This window comes from Hippocampus zosterae, chromosome 2, assembly GCF_025434085.1.
Source record: "Hippocampus zosterae strain Florida chromosome 2, ASM2543408v3, whole genome shotgun sequence".
Taxonomy (NCBI): Eukaryota; Metazoa; Chordata; class Actinopteri; order Syngnathiformes; family Syngnathidae; genus Hippocampus; species Hippocampus zosterae.
The window spans coordinates 19955103-19971510 of record NC_067452.1 but is presented as its reverse complement, the minus strand read 5'-3'; the positions used below and the strand labels follow the sequence as shown (position 1 = coordinate 19971510).

At 43.5% G+C, this 16408-nt stretch overlaps 2 protein-coding genes across 6 annotated transcripts; one reads left to right on the top strand and one right to left on the bottom strand.

Moving 5' to 3' along the window:
• The first annotated feature begins 650 nt into the window (after positions 1-650).
• On the top strand, positions 651-3778 carry n6amt1 (N-6 adenine-specific DNA methyltransferase 1). 2 transcript variants are annotated; one of them, XM_052056991.1, is made up of 6 exons: positions 651-940; positions 1696-1782; positions 1847-1937; positions 2015-2098; positions 2190-2331; positions 3522-3778. In XM_052056991.1, exons 1-6 carry the CDS (start codon positions 792-794, stop codon positions 3635-3637), a joined length of 669 nt encoding a protein of 222 aa, XP_051912951.1. In that variant the 5' UTR covers positions 651-791; the 3' UTR covers positions 3638-3778. The 2 variants fall into 2 exon arrangements, with proteins under 2 accessions (XP_051912951.1, XP_051912950.1); XM_052056990.1 differs by having other exon boundaries at positions 1693-1782.
• A 592-nt stretch (positions 3779-4370) lies between these two features.
• Positions 4371-15884, bottom strand: gart (phosphoribosylglycinamide formyltransferase). 4 transcript variants are annotated; one of them, XM_052056900.1, is made up of 22 exons: positions 15766-15848; positions 15432-15514; positions 14021-14170; positions 13712-13807; positions 13462-13636; positions 13106-13217; positions 12953-13021; positions 12513-12638; positions 12226-12313; positions 11894-12148; positions 10937-11168; positions 10631-10725; positions 10439-10548; positions 9170-9368; positions 8840-9091; positions 7731-7883; positions 6181-6384; positions 5963-6100; positions 5758-5888; positions 4916-5057; positions 4727-4842; positions 4371-4651 (listed from the first exon to the last, which is right to left on the bottom strand). In XM_052056900.1, the coding sequence occupies exons 3-22, from the start codon at positions 14163-14165 to the stop codon at positions 4454-4456; spliced, it is 3036 nt and encodes a 1011-aa protein (XP_051912860.1). In that variant the 5' UTR covers positions 14166-14170; positions 15432-15514; positions 15766-15848; the 3' UTR covers positions 4371-4453. The 4 variants fall into 4 exon arrangements, with proteins under 4 accessions (XP_051912860.1, XP_051912856.1, XP_051912858.1 ...); XM_052056896.1 differs by having other exon boundaries at positions 4371-4842; positions 15766-15884; XM_052056898.1 differs by lacking the exon at positions 15766-15848 and adding an exon at positions 15605-15759 and having other exon boundaries at positions 4371-4842.
• Between the last annotated feature and the right edge of the window lie 524 nt (positions 15885-16408).

Below are 16408 nucleotides of genomic sequence, written 5' to 3'. Positions count from 1 at the left end.
GACACCCTGAATCGGTTGCAAGCCAATCGCAGGGCACACAGAAACGAACAACCATTCGCACTCACACTCCGGGTGCTCCGGTTTCCTCCCACATTCCAAAAACATGCGTGGCAGGCTGATTGAACACTCTAAATTGTCCCTAGGTGTGAGTGCGAACACGAATGATTGTTCGTCTCTGTGTGCCCTGCGATTGGCTGGCAACCGATTCAGGGCGTCCCCCGCCTACTGCCCGAAGACAGCTGGGATAGGCTCCAGCACCCCCGCGACCCGCGTGAGGATCAAGCGGCTCGGAAGATGAATGAATGAATGAATGAATGATTTGTTAGAAACATCAGACATGCAGTTACCGGTATGTTCAAGACATCTATGGAATTGCCAATTACAACAATTAATTTCATTTCAAACCAATATTTATTCACTGCACTTGAAATTCATACGACTCGACAAACAGCTGCTGAACGACAGGAGACGAAAACTGTACAAAAGTCTATTATTGACCGTTAGATTTTGAGCTGATCGCTTTCAATAAAATGAACTGAAAAAGCATTCATTCGATTCGAAGGCAAGCAAATAGTGCAATTCTCAATAATGTCCACAAGGTGGTAGCTATATCTCAAAGGTCACGAAGACGCAGACTGACGTAACACGTACGTAAGTACGTACGCCGACGTAATAGGAAGTAAACCGAGGCGCGTCTTAACGTTCAACGAGTAAATACCAAACGTGTCACGATTCATTAAAATTGATTGGTGCCGCGACATGAACGTGACTGACCCGAGGAGAAGGGAGGTATGCGTTTAACCATGACGGCGAACTACCCCACGCCGCTGTACGATCACGCCGGACGAGGAGACTTCAGCCAAGTTTACGAGCCGTCGGAGGATTCCTTCCTGCTCATTGATGCGCTGGAAAAGGATGCTCGCAAGCTCCAAAACATGAGGTGACAAACACACACACACACACGCACACACGCGCGCGCGCGAACGGTCTCACAAATGCTGCTAAACTGCTCTCATACACAATGAAACTTTCACGCACCCCTACTAAAACACATACAAATACTGTCACAGAATGTGGTACTGAATTACTCTCACAAACGTTATTGAAATGCTATCACACTCACCCTAGTGGTACACTGCCAAAACACTCTTTCACCATGTGCTCATACACACAAATTAAAGGCTCACAAACATCCTACTGTCACACACTATACCACTGATATGCCCACAAACACATACTACTGAGTTCTCACAGACCACTGAAACACGCCCCCTCACACACCTTAGTGAAACTCTCAGACCTTACTGAATTGCTCCCACGTGCACCACTGAAATGTGTATCTTCCTTAAGAATATAAGGGTATTTCAGTATTATGTGTGGAAGATTACAGTTTTGTTTATGTGCATGGTAATCTTGAATTATGTTCCTGACTGTCTCTCATATAACCAGTTTTGGAGTGAAATTAGTGAAGTAATTAGGATTAACCTAAATTCAGTGTTAATTTGACCTCCAAAGGTTTAAATTTGTTGTTACTGTTGCCATTTCCACAAAAAGAACACAGAACAACTGTTCAAAGTTTTGAGAAGGTTCAGTCAAGTTCGCCAGTCAGTTTACCGCTGAAGTTTCACCCGAAAGCTAAATATTGCAAAATATTTGTGAGGAGTGTTGCAGCACGCTTGTCACCATTGTCAGCAGGCCGTGTGTGTGCGTGGAGGTCGGTAGCGGCTCCGGAGTGGTGTCCGCATTCCTCGCGTCCCTGCTGGGACCCTCTGCGATTTACTTGTAAGTGTCTCAACATTGTCGTCACGTCTGCTCCCCTCCATGTGACCAAGAGTGTGTTTACTAGTTGTACAGACGTGAATCGTGCCGCCGCGCTGTGCACTGCCAGGACGGCATCACGCAACACTGTGTCGCTGGAGCCCATCATCACAGACCTGGTCAGGTGCTGCTTTACATGCACAAGGGTCAACTTCAAATCTTGAGTTGCCTGCTTCACATTTGCGCTTTGGTTTAGGTGGAAAGTCTCCTGCTCCGGTTAAGTGGACAAGTGGATGTGCTCCTGTTTAACCCTCCATATGTGGTCACACCATCCAGCGAGGTGGCTCTCCACCTGAAAGTTGAGCTGTCACGCAAGTGAGATCATGGAGGAGTTAAGTTGGGGGGGGTTTCTGTGTGTATGTGTCATCAAGGTGGGCAGCAAAGGCATCGAAGCTGCTTGGGCCGGTGGGAGTCGAGGCCGTGAGGTCACCGACAGATTTCTACCAATCGTATCCCAGTTGCTGTCCAGTCGAGGGCTGTTCTACTTGGTCACCATAGCAGAGAATGATCCAGGTGCCTGGGTTGGGTTTTTTTCACCGCTGAGTTGGCAAGATAGGATAAGATATCCTTTATTCGTCCCACACTGGGGAAATTTACAGCCTCCAGCAGCAAGAATGTATGTAGAAAGAAGAAAGGGAAAAAAAACAACAAACATCTTTCAATTAAATGCAATATGAACACAAAATGGATAAATCGCAGTACTATTTACAATTTTCCTTCACATCATTTAATTACTATTATTATTATGATTGTTATTTTTTATTCATCAACCTGACAGCAGTCGGTAGGAACGAGCGTCGGTATCTATCCTTCTTGCAGCGCGGGTGTAACAGTCTCTGGCTGAAGGAGCTACCAAGTGCTGTCAGGGCGGGCTGGAGGGTGTGGGAGGAACTGGCCATCATAGCTTTTAGCTTAGTTAGCATCCTTCTGTTGCCCACCTCCTCCAGAGTGTCAAGGGAGCAACCCAGGACAGAACTGGCCTTCCTGACCAGTCGCTCCAGTCTCTTTCTGTCCCGGGCCGAGATGCTGCCTGACCAGCAGACAATGCCATAATGGATGGCCGAGGCCACCACCGAGTTTATAGAACATCTTAAGGAGTGACCTCTGAGCCCCAAAAGACCTCAGTTTCCTGAGTAGGAAGAGTCGGCTTTGTCCCAAGTGACTTTGGAGGCAAGGCACACATTTTACATGAGGCAAAAAAATAAAAACAACACCAACCCCAGTTTATGTAACTGGCACAAAGATGAACAATTTATTTGTCACAACACAACTGTTCACCTGTGTTATATTTGTTTGGGAATTTTCATTTATTGTTTTTTAAAATTGATTTACTTTTAGTTAGTTTTCAGCATCGGATTGTTTGTACAATAGTTTTATTTGTATTAGCTTTAGTCTTGTGTGCAAGATAAAAATCAACCTCAAAGGGCTCATAAATTAAATTGCCAAAGATGAAAATGGACTTTTTGCTAAAATTCTAGTTTTGTAAACAGAAAATATAGTCCTTAGTAATCGTTTTTTTAAAAGCATGTTTTTTTGTAAACAGTTTGTTTTCAATTTGTTTTATTACGTAAACTAAAATGCCCTTGTTATTCACACCCGTGAGGAATTTTTGTGGTTTCCGTGATCCTTTCATATTTTTGTTGCTGACTCACTTGATTGAAATCATGCCATTTATTTTCACCTGTTGTTCCTTCAAATCCTAGAGGAGATCATCCAGACACTGAGTGGATACGGCCTGCAGGGAAAGCCACACCTGTCGACCAGAGCTGGAAACGAGAGGCTCACAGTCCTGTGCTTCCATTGGTGCAAACATGCATGAAATTAGTCAATGTCATTGTCAAGTGTCCTGATCAGAATCACAGTCATCATGAAAATGTAACAGAATCATGACACTCTGAGGTCTCAAGAGTGGCCAAACATTGGCACATTACCAGTAAAATGAGACATCTTATTTTCTTCATTTTAGAGTTAGACCTTTTTCCCCCCCATGTACGGTAGATGATTTTCACATCCAACATGCTCTTCTTAAATGATGCATCTGTTTTATGGTTTCGTAGTTGACAAGTTATGATCAAAGGTGTTTTTTGTTTTTTTTGCATATGTTCCTGAAATAGGCGGCTCGGTGATTAAGGTGTTATAGCATGTCAGCCTCGCAGTGCATGATTGTGGGTTCGATCCTGGCTGCGGCCTTCCTGTGTGGGAGCTTGACCAATATGGATTTCAAACAGCGTAACAAATTAACAAACATCAAGTTCAATGGGAATATTAACTTCTTGGGGGTAAAATGGAGAAGTTTCAACTCTGCTTGATGAGTCTGCACATAGCATAGCCGTCAGTGTTGGAACAATGGTTCCTTTACATTATGGCAAGTCTTTCAATACTTTGTTTATGGTAGTTGCTCGTTATTAGTTGTTACGACCGGAGACAAATTCCTTGTGTTTTACACACTTGTACTTATTTTACATTGTTATATTGACTCAACTTCAGGGGTCACCCACAAGAATGCCCGCAGGCACCAGGGAGCCGTCATGCCCTCAAGCAAACATTCACCATTCATGCAAATCTGAAATGTTTATTTCCCCAAAGCCCCTGCTTTGATGCAGTGTCATACTACACTTTTACTTGACTATTCGTACTACTGCTGTAAATTGGACCGGTGGATGACACGTCCGTCCTCACTAAGGTGGATGGCCCCACTGGCGACCAGCTCCATAGCCACCGGGAAGGCCCTGTGCTCAGCCTCTTTGATTCTGTCCGCCAGACTTTCCTCTGTGTCGCCGCTCAACACTGGCACAGCCTCCTGCACAATGATGGCCCCTGCGTCCACCTCCTCCTGACAGGCAAATGAGAAGATTCGTCTTGGCCTTGATGGCATGCTGATGTTCGGATGACAACGTGGCCGACTTACTGCAACAAAGTGTACTGTGCAGCCGCTGACCCGCACCCCGGCCTGGAGAGCTTGCTTTTGGGCGTTCACCCCCTTGAAGGAGGGCAGCAGGGAGGGATGGATGTTCAAAAGTTTACCTAAGATGAGACGATTTAAAAAAAGAAATAAAAATCTCAAGATTTATAAGTGATCATCAGTTCTTCAACTCACTGTTCCATTTCTTGACGAAAGATCCTGTGAGGATCCGCATGAATCCAGCGAGACACACCAACTCCACCCCAAATTCTTCCAGCACGCGGTCAATTGTGCCGTCAAACTCTGCTCGGCTCCCGTACAGTTTGTGGTCCACCACCTAGTTTTAATCACACACACAGCGTTACTGTCAGATGGAAAGCTCATATGACCGAATTTCCAAATTTATTAAATTTAATTTAATTTCCTAATTTTTCACAAATCAATACCATGCGTCTGTCCCCACGCCGTCTTATTTTTTTTTACACATTAAGGACCAATTAGATTTGTTCTCAAGCTATTTTCGACACCTCTATTTACTCTTGGATGCGCAAATGTCCCTCATTCTGCGGGAGCCATGTGGCATCATGAGGGCTCAAGACTGAAAGTCTGGACTTTTTTTTTTTTAAGACAAGTGAAAATAGCTACTGTAAGTTACAAACCAGGTTAAAAACTTTGTTTGCCCCCCCCCCCCCACATGCCTTTGATCAAGGTCCTTTTGACATTTTTAAATCTTTTTTTTTCTTTTTGTAATTTTAGAAAATGATTTTTTGTATATGCTTTCAAAGTATTCTGTTAATATGTTTAAATGTTCACATACATTCTTTTAGTAATTTGCTTTAGTTTTCTATGCTTAGCATCTGAATGTCATTCGAGGTTGATTGTGAAGCACATTGAATTGCCTTTGTGTATGAAACATGCTTCAAAAAGCTGCCTTGCCTTTTCTTTTTTCTGATTAGTAGCGATTTTAGAGATGCTAGCATGATGTAAACATCTGTATTTGTAAACATTAATTACAGAAACTCTTAAAAGACAAGTACCCGTGTCTGGATGCCAGCCAATGCCGCTCTCTTGAGACCCTGAACCCCAGGCTTGTTGGAGATGACAACCACAATTTCTGCGCAGCTAGATGGGCGCTTGGCCTGATCGATCAGGGCTTGAAGATTGGTACCTAGAGGAGACAAGCGAGCCGGAGTTTGTAGTCTGTGCCGTTTTAGGAACCCACTTCATAATAAACAAGCAAACCTGTGCCTGAGATGAGAACCCCAACCTTGGTCCTCTTGTGAGGAATGCTGCTATCACAAAGACAACTGCCATTCTTGGAGGCTGGACCAGTGTTTAACAGGCTGTGTTTCAGGTTTCGGACCACCACAGACTCAGCACCTACAGTACCACATTGAAATTGCAAGTTTGTATTGTGTGCGACTCCCACATGGAGGTTCTGGACGCTTGCTGTCTCTCACCAGGTGGCTTGTGAGCGAGCGCACCCACGATCCAGGCCTCTTCGTGGGCTTGCAGTTGCCGCAAAACCCTTTGAGCGTCCACGGGGGCGACCACCAGCACCGCACCCAAGCCGCAATTGAAAGTGCGGGTCATTTCACGCTCAGTCAGGCCACCCTCCATCTGCAGCCAGGAAAACACTGGAGGGATGATCCAACGAGATGCATCTGAAAAGAAAAAGCATGTGTAAATATTAGAGCCGTCAGTTTAGCGCGTTTTTATTGGCATTAATTCAAATGAAATTTAACGGGATTCAATTTTTTCTCGCGAGATTAATGCGGCACACGTCACAGCCACGGCAGCGCGAGACACCGAAAACAGATACCGTACTTAAATGAACTAAATGGAAAGTTTACTTTTAAAAATTTGCCAGATTGTTCCACTGACAAGACCAAAGTTACCTGGATGTTTTGCAGTCGTAAACTGAGCTATCATCATAGCACGTCGAGTCTGAAATACCACTTAATGGCCAAGCACACAGCTGACGCGAGTACTCCGCCCCCTCGTCTCAGACAGACAACTATGGATCATTTCAAAGCGAAGAAAATGGATGACATGACGAAGAACATATTTGCTGAAGCCATAGCTAAATGGCTACTGCATGCAAGCCTGTCAATATTGTCCACAGCTCAACTCAAGCTGAAATCATTCGCATTGCATTGAACGACTCCACTACAGATTGCCAGCGAGAGCCTCCATTACAAGCTGTGTACAGAGATTGTACGTAGCGGAGAAGGCTAAGGTACACCAAGCGGAAGAAGACACTATTTCGGGAGAGAAATAAGAGACTCTGTTGATGAGCCTCTGGTGAATAAAGAGCAGGCATTACGTTGAGTTTGATGTATGCCACTGACGCGATTGTTACTTGTTTGGAACTATTTTGTGTGGAAGGTTACAGTGTTCTCCATATAAATAAAACGAGTAGAGCTTCTCTGTGTTCGTCTGACAGTGACTGTGCGCTGATGCACGTCGAGAGTTTAGCGGTGCAGTGGTAGCGACCACACTGAAAATAAAACGTCTCCAGTGTTGTCATCGAACCAAGTGTAGTCATGCGAAATGATGTCTACACAAAAACGTAGAGAGACTTCCGCACAAGAAGGACCAACACAATCAACACAGCCCGACTGCTGTGTTCAAAGCAAACTTGAGAAAAACGAAGTATGCAGCCATGGTTTAAATCCACTATAGGCTGAGTACTAGTTTAATTCCTTAGAGATGTGCACTTTATAATGTTATATTGTTCTGTTTTGATTCCATAAAAAGAGCTGTTAAAGCAGATGTGTGACAAAATATTTTTTTCACCGTTGTTGATGGACAGTAATATTGTTTGAGAGATTACTTGTGAATAACTGTTCCAAGTGAAAAATGTTAATGCAAAATTCTAAATCGAAATTGTTACTTCAGTAAATATTTGCATTTTGCACATAGAAAACTGATTCATGATTCCATGTTGATGAGAGCATTAAAATGGGGAAAAATAGGACAACTTGATTCCATGTAACGTGTGCCTCACCTAAATCGACAGCCAGCTCCTGGGGCAGAACCCGAGGGATGTTTTCCAAAAGTCCTCCTCCAGTGATGTGAGCGTATGCTTTCACAGCACCGCTGCGCAGGATTGGAAGGAGCAGACGACTATAGATCTTAGTCGGCGTCAGCAAAACCTCCCCTGGAGGTCATTGTGAAAATAAGAAGTTACACCGAGTCCCCGCGTACAAACTACACTTGCAATAAAACAGATTATTATGTATTTTTATATTTATATATTATTGTATAACAAATAATTATGTATGACAAACACTAAGCTTAGCTTCTGTGCCAATGAAATTGCCTATTGTACGTTAGCATAGGGTAGTGGAGGCTACGTGGTTAATACAATAATACAAGACATGTAATTTTCTTTACACCTTAAACCTTGTTTTTTTAAATAATATACTGTATATTACCTTATTGGCCCAAATATAGGACGGCCCTGATTATAAGACCACCCTCTCTTTTTCAAGATCAAGTTTGAAAAAAAGACTTTTTGAACACCAAATTCATTTTATACAGAAAACAATTACAGTACATCTGAAACAAATGATTATAACAATATATTTGAGAAAAAATGTTATTTTGCCTCATTCAAATCTAAAGTACAATCACATTCGTAAATGGATGGCTTCTGGCTTTTGAAATGTAAATGACATCCTAACTTCTCAGCTGCCGGTTGACCCACTTTTCTCCAGATTCGCTACATTTCTCAATTTTCTGCTATCTCTTCTATTATTTTCTTCTCTTTTCTTTCTTACCGCTATTTTTTTCCCTTTGTGCTACCGCTATTTTTATTTTTTTCTTCTTCGTGACAAGGGTTCTTTGGCCTGGGGAGTCAAGTTCAGCATTCGGGTCAATGGTATCTGGCGCCATCTAGCGTCGTGAATGGGTATAATGTCTCTTATTTCAATGTGAAAAAGACAGTTTTATATTCGGGCCAATACGGTAATTGCATCTGCCAAAGTGAAAAATAAAGTCAATGAATACATTTGTCCAATCGACAGCTGTTATATATAAAAAAAAAAAAAAAACTGTGAGTGTGTCCCTTGTATCTCAAGGCACAACCGTATAACAATCAGAACCCACACTTACCAACAGTCTGTCCTGGGTGACCAAAAGGTGCCGGTGAGCTGTAGCTAAGACGCGTTCGCTCCAAGACCTTGCGGACCAGGCTGAAGCCATTGCTATGGATACCAGAGGAGGCCACGCCGATCAAGAGGTCTCCTTCAGTGATGTCCGCCAGCCGCGGCAGCAGGGCTCCCCGCTCTACTGCTCCCACACAGAACCCAGCAAGATCGTATTCCCCCGCGACGTAGACTCCAGGCATTTCTGCCGTCTCTCCACCTGGACATTGACAAAGATTGGTGGGTCGATACGGCAGCGCAGTAGGACGGAAATTTCGACAGCGGCGTCTCTCCTTACCCAGCAGAGCACAACCGGCCATTTCACACGCTTTGGCGATTCCCGCGACAACCGTGGCCGTCACATCTACATCCAGCCTGCCGCATGAGAAGTAGTCCAGGAAGAAGAGCGGCTCGGCACCCTGAGCCAGCACGTCGTTCACACACATGGCCACCAGGTCCTGACCCAAGCTTCCATGCTGCCCACACGCTTGAGCAATCTGAAAGAGGTTGACCGCTTTTTAAATCAAACAACGGCAAAAAGAAAATAATTTGACAATTTCATTACAAATACGAATAAAAAAATAAAAAGGTTTTATATTTTCTTTTGGCGGCTAGAAGAAAAATAAATCATTTAAAAAATGTCAGCACCTTACCACATGGTTGAGATGACACTTGATGTTTAAAAAGGGTGCGATAAGAGAAAACACGGGAGAAGTTTCACCTTTTTAAAGGAGACCTCGCATCAAGCAGATTCACCCTCCTCTTTCCGCCATCTCGTGAGGCAGACATTTTACTCCGCGGCGCCTCATTCAATGATCAACATCACATGACCAAACACGGAAAACAGGTGAGCCGTAACTTTTGCAATGTGAGCCAGGGGACATTTGGTCAAGTGGATTAATCGGATTAACTTTTTTTTTTTGTGAATGTAATATTGATCAGAATACAGTGTTTAGGTTAGTCGCTCTTATTTTAATTTGAGGGCTACTTTAAATTAACACACTCTTCAAACGTTTAAGGACATTGGATTGATTCTCTTCCTGCAATGCATCGAAATACTTATTTTTGTAACTAAAGCGAAATGTCCCAATTGCAAATTACAACTGTCTAAAAGTCACACAACTGCACGCCTACGTTAAAGTAATCATCAGCTAATTCAATATATCCGAACACTGCTAAATGGCAAGTATTGCGGTCCCTTCGCAGGCGTTCAAGACAGAAGGAATAGACTGGAGACACAGCTGCTTGGGCCCTTCCAATGGCTTTGCCAAACAAACAGTGACAAAATACAGTCAACACATGAGCACATTCTTAGACGACCTGCTGATGGCCTCAACTGTCGCCGTCACTGGACACAAGAGTGGCTAGCATTTAGGAGGTTAAACAGGCAGCCAATTCTACATCATCGCTCAAGAGGTTAGGCCCACACACGTTCAACATGACAAACCCAAGTGCACAAAAACGATACTTAAAACCTCACAAGCGTTACGCGGAATAGCAATACTATGATATGGTGTATAAAGTTTCAAAATGTAAATGAAAAGGAATGGCAATGGCTAAATCACACCTTAAGTTTGGTGCCGACTCCATCCGTTCCGGATACCAGGATCGGGTCGATAAACCCTGCTGCTTTAAGGTCAAAGAGTCCAGCAAAACCTCCAAGCTCAGCATTACATCCTGGTGAAGAGAAATGGTGAAAACACATAAGGTGATATTTTCCGCATATGGAAAAAAAGATTGCTTTCAAATGTCAAGTTACCCGGACGGGACGTTGCCCTGGCCAGTGGCTTGATCATATCCACAAGTTTGTTGCCAGCGGCGATGTCTACGCCGCTGTCTTTATATGTCAGGCCTCTGTCAGAGACAGGGTCAAATCACTATGTGAGCTGTCATTGCACACCTCTCACCTAAGAATGCTTCTTTTTGTGTTGGAAATCATAAAATTATCAGTGATGGTCATTCCAAGCGAAGAAGCAACAACGAGATCATCCAAAATTCATTTATTTATAAAACAGGCCAGCGACCGTACAGAAGATGGAATGTTTAGAGCCGCATTCAAACACACCTGCGTTGCTTGAAATGCGCAATGGCCTTGTGGCCGATGTCGCGGCGGTACACGGCACCGGGGAACCCCACAGCCGCCACGCCCTGATTGGCTGCCTGCAGCGCGGCCTCCAGAGATGGCCTGACCGCCGTGACGGTCAGGACGCGGCCACCGCTGGAGACCACTTGCTTATCCTTCAGGGCTGTGCCTGCGTGGAACACCTGAATCCCAGTGTCCTCAACCTGGGACAGACCTGAGGAGTAAAGGATGGAAGAATAGGAGGCATGTTTAGCCTGAGTTGTTCGTGGAAGTAAAGGAGAGTCTTCACAGCGGTGCTTTTTTCGCCCAAGTGAAATCATTTGTACAAAATTGAAATGTTTCCGCGTCATAGCTTGTGGTATATTCAGTTTAAACTCGGACGTCTGACAGACTCAGGTCAACTAGTGGAGCCCGGGTTTCAAAGCCAACGTGGTGAAGTGGCATTTAGCTGTTATGCTGCACACAAATAGAATAAGTATCCATCGGAAGTGAAGTCGGGCCCAAGTACAAATGCTTTTAAATCCTGTTTGAATTTTTAATTCCTTTGCTTTTAAATGTCTTCAGATCTTTTGGCTTCAAATGTGTTTAGATGTCAACGTATGTTGATTTTCGTCATTTTAATAAGCGACTTTTGTTTTCAGCTCTGCGAATGACTTCAGTTTTTCGGTTTGTTAATCTGAATAACTCTTAATATGTTACGTGAACATACCAGGCAGGTTCTCAGTTAAATTGTTTATGCGTCTTCTAACGTTAGCATATCGTACACTTATTCAGCCTGTTGTTCTCTGTAGTTTTATTTTCATTTGCCTTTCAAGATGACATGGCTGTTCTTGGTGTTGGATTTTATCAAATAAATTTGGTGCCAGTTATACTAAGGAGCGAATCATGGTCCGGAAAATACGATGCTACGATAACTTTACGAGTACCCCAACCACTTACCAGTGAGAACCACCCCTTTGCTGTAGGCGCCAGGATAACCAGAACTCGCCATCACCACCGTAACGGCAGATTTGTCCTGGTGCCACTCGGGGGGGCTGAGGGCCAGCTTGCCGTTGATGGTGTTCAAAATGACCTCGTACAGGTCGCTCTTCAGCAAAGGAAGCAAGACCTGACACTCCGGGTCTCCAAAGCGACAGTTGAACTCCAGAACTTTCAGACCCTGCTGCGTCAACATCAACCCGGCGTACAGAACCCCTGGAGAGTCACATCATAATGATGTTGATGGCAGCCTATCAATCGCAAACCAAGTCTGGTATCAAATCTACACTCGCCAACGTAAGGAGTTCCCTCTTGCTTCATCCCGTCCACGGTCTTCTGAAGCACAGACTCTCGGATCTGGACCAGCAGCTCCTCGCTCACCTGCACCACAAAAAAGAAAAGCAAATTCTCGAGCAGTTTCCAGACACATCACACAAACATGGCTTGGCATTTTAGGTCAATGAGATTTAACGTTTGGGAAACGTCTGCCAAAATAGACTCGGCATTTCAGTATGGCAGGCCAAATCCTTTTTTTGTCTGTTTGCTTTTTGTTGCATATATTTTTCCACCATCATCATACCTGAGGAGTGGGACAGTAGGCTCCCATGCCACCTGTGTTTGGCCCCCGATCGCCATCTTGCAGACGTTTATGATCCTGTGCCGGAGGCATCGGCGACACCGAGGAGCCATCGGTGAAGCACAGACACTGCAAGGGCAATGTGTTTTGTTCTCTTTCAGGACATGACATTTGATCATTAGACAATGGCATGAGTTTTAGTTTAAAAATCAGCTCCAGCTGGAGGTTCATTGTCTCCCATTATTCCAAAATGGAATGTCTCGTTGGAGTAAAACAAGCGCGGGGCTCCGATTAGCTACAACTACATTCAGCGAAAAAGGCTGGGCATTTTATGCAAATCTATTAAAATATTACTTTACTGGATGTGAAAGAGGGCCATGGCACAAAAAAACCCACTTGGGGGCCGCTGTTGTGTTTGCTACTTTAGCTTTGCGAGAACTCACAGATACTTCCTCTCCCTCTAGAAGCTCCTCCACCACCACCGTGTCGCCTGCAGCCCCAAACGCTTGGTCCTGACAATTCAAGAGTGGAAAAACAAAATTTAAGAGTACAATAATCCACTCAACATTGCTCATCGCACATCCAATGCAAGTCACCTTCATGATGTCCATCACAGCCCGACAGGCCTCCTCTTGGTCCTGTGCTACAATAACTCCTTTGCCTGCCGCCAAGCCACTGGCTTTCACAACCAGCGCCGGAAAGTCTGCCCTGGGAGACAAAAAAAAGAAAAAGAGGGAGAGAGAAAAACTTTTTTTTTGGTACTCTTTAACTGTCCTGGCTTAATAATCAAGGCTTTTCTCTGCCCATCTCCCACCAAAAAAAAAAAAAAAAAAATGTCAGCTACTTCTGTTTGGTTTCATGTTGACATTTTTTCACGTCAACTGCGCTCAAAGAGTTAAAGGCAGAGGTCGGGGCAGTAAAAATGTACTTTTAGAAAATCGGGTGTACTGACGTGAGGATGTAGTTGCATGCCTCTTCAGCGTCGGTAAACGAGCCGTAGCGTGCTGTGGGGATGCCATGGCGCTCCATGAAGGCCTTGGAGAAGCTCTTGCTGGCCTCCAACTGGGCGGCTTTCGCAGATGGGCCAAAACACCGCACTCCTGCCGCCATCAAGTCGTCCACGATACCTAGGTCAGAAAGCACGGCCGATGGTGAGGCTAAGGAGCACTGGCGGAAGATTTGAACAGAAACGCTCAACTTACCTGCTGCGAGCGGAACCTCAGGCCCAACCACCACCAGCCCCACGTGATGGTCCTTACAAAATTGAGCCAATATGGCGTGGTTATTCACTGACACCTCTGGAGTGAGAATGAGCATTTGATTACATCACCGTTTAGGCAATGCCCGCACAAATATATGGTTGAACGTGTGCTTTTTTTTTTTTTACAGCTTTGGTCTGGAAAAGAGATAAGTGAGAAATTCCCATTCATTGGATGCAAGTGTAAATAAAAATACTTCCTGTACATTTGGACGTATAATATATTCTTCAAAGGAACTAAAGTTACATTTACCAGAGTTGCAAATTTTGCCGCAGTTGACCGTCCCAGCATTTCCCGGCGCCACCAGGACTTGCTGGATGTGCTGCGACTGGGCCAGCTTCCACGCCAGTGCGTGCTCCCTCCCTCCTCCGCCGACCACCAGCACCCGTTCAGCCATGGCACCTGCGAGATGGGAGAATGACCTTTCACCACTTTGCGTCGTCTAATTACACAAACTGGTTGGAACAAAAGGTCAAGCGGCGAGGAAGCGCTGACCTTTTCAAACAACTCCAGTCTTACATTATCACACTACGGTGGGCCCAATCAGACAGAACAAAAACACAAAGCAAAATGACAAGCACCTTCCCAGGCGTATAAGCTTCTACGACTTTATTAAAGAAAACTGGAGTAAATATTTGAGATTTGTTTTCTTGACTTAGTACTAGTTTGTTGCATCCTGGTGTTGATAATTCATTAAGTAGCAAAGTGCTGACAGTCACAATGATTAGGACCCTTGTGACGTTTGTGTGCCACCATGTGATCTCATCACTGGAAGGCTCCGATTAGACTGATGAAATTTGTCTTCCTTATCCTGACAACAACAATTACAGGCTTTGTGTGTATCAGTGTGTACCGATCACACCCATCAATTGAAAAGTCAAAATTGTAGCTGACTACTCCAGACATTCGTATTTAAAAACACACACACAAGAGTGGTAGTAAATATGGATTACAAATATGGATTTTCTACTACTTACTTTGTAAAAATAGGCTTCTCAATGTTTTAACTGCCACATATGTCAACAAGATATAACTTGCAAGAGGTAAATGACTAAATTTCACCATGGTTGAGCCTTTAATTGAGATCTTCGGGTCATGTAAGGCAAAGAAGCGACACGGAGGAATGTGAACCAGGGAGCATTCGTGTGAATGGCACAACACATTCAGAGAAGCAGGATATTGCCAACAATTACCGGTACCTTATTTCAGAGAACTGTGAGAAGTTGCTGCCACTTCATATTGTCTTGACAAATTGTTTTGATAGCAAAAAAAACCCCAAAGTTGTGCCGATGATAGTTAGCTCTTAGTTTAAAAAAAGAGAAAAAAAAGAATCAAACCATTTTTTCATATCTTTTGAATATCAATCATAGTATACATTCATTTTTTATTTATGCAGATTTCAGAGTATATACTTTTACCGAAGTGCAGACGTTGAAGAAGTTTAGCTTTCATCAGTCTTTTTTAACTCTATATCGACTACGTAGAGTGAGACATGTTGCCGTGTGTACTGAACTAAAGAATTGAACATCAAAAAAACCATCGCACAGCAAAAGAAGAAGTCACTTAAGCTTTCTACTGTTCGATTGCATTAAATGTGTCTATGCTTGCAGAAGAATAACTTAGAAGGCAACTTGTTACATTCCAGAATCACAGTAACACTAACCTGAGAATTTGTAATAAAGCTGGAATTAGCCGGAGCCCAGTCAGGAGGCGGATACGTCTTCTCTGCTTTCAGCGGCCAGAAGACTGGAAGAAAAAAAGAAAAGACGAGGGACGGCACGCACAATGAGACACACAAACATTAAATGGACGCAAACTCAAAACACGCGCACATACACATCTTCACACCACGTGGATCCAGTTTGTGACAAGGATGTGCTTTGCCGTGCTAAATGCTAATAAAAGTTGCATTATGTTCTCTAGAGGCAACGAACGACCTTGCAAAAATCTCCATAGTTGCTATCGATTGTTGCTTCATAAAATGTTCCGCGTTTTACCTTCAAAATGCGTCTAAAGTGGCGTTTAGGAAGAGTTCTCCAACTTCCTCGGTTCCTCGGGGTGTAACAAACTAATGCATCACGGGACTTGTAGTTCATCACAGATTTTAGGCTGGACATAGATAGATAGATAGATAGATAGATAGATAGATAGATAGATAGATAGATAGATAGATAGATAGATAGATAGATAGATAGATAGATAGATAGATAGATAGATAGATAGATAGATAGATAGATAGATAGATAGATAGATAGATAGATAGATAGATAGATAGATAGATGATAATACTTAGTTAATGGTATTGAAGGCGAGCTTTGTGTTCCGGAGACAAAGCAGCAGGTAATTGTTATCAGTGCACGTGTTATCTTGTACCATTGAATTATTGAATTGACTTCTGAATGTGACTTTTCATTTTGTCAATAAAAATAGCCAATATATTGTGAGATTCACATTCACTACGTGTTACAAAAAAGTAGTCTGATATACCGAAATGTTTTTTTTTTGGTAATTCAAATATGGTACGGCAAATATTTTTGAAGATTAAAAATGATTTTGTTATCTTGTAATTACCAGTTCAATCAAGGATTGAATAAAAATAGCCAATACAGGAAATATGCTTTAACAAAAAGTACTGCTGTT

Bases quoted from the DNA above. Each gene is read 5' to 3' on its own strand.
- n6amt1 (XM_052056990.1), top strand. From the start codon at position 792: ATGCGTTTAACCATGACGGCGAACTACCCCACGCCGCTGTACGATCAC. The intron at 1,938-2,014 runs GTCAGGTGCTGC...GCTTTGGTTTAG, and splicing joins AGCCCATCATCACAGACCTG to GTGGAAAGTCTCCTGCTCCG. The intron at 2,332-3,521 runs GTGCCTGGGTTG...TTCAAATCCTAG, and splicing joins CATAGCAGAGAATGATCCAG to AGGAGATCATCCAGACACTG.
- gart (XM_052056896.1), bottom strand. From the start codon at position 14,165: ATGGCTGAACGGGTGCTGGTGGTCGGCGGAGGAGGGAGGGAGCACGCA. The intron at 13,808-14,020 runs GTAAATGTAACT...TTCTCACTCCAG, and splicing joins CGGCAAAATTTGCAACTCTG to AGGTGTCAGTGAATAACCAC. The intron at 10,726-10,936 runs GTGTGTTTGAAT...TGTCTCTGACAG, and splicing joins GCGCATTTCAAGCAACGCAG to AGGCCTGACATATAAAGACA.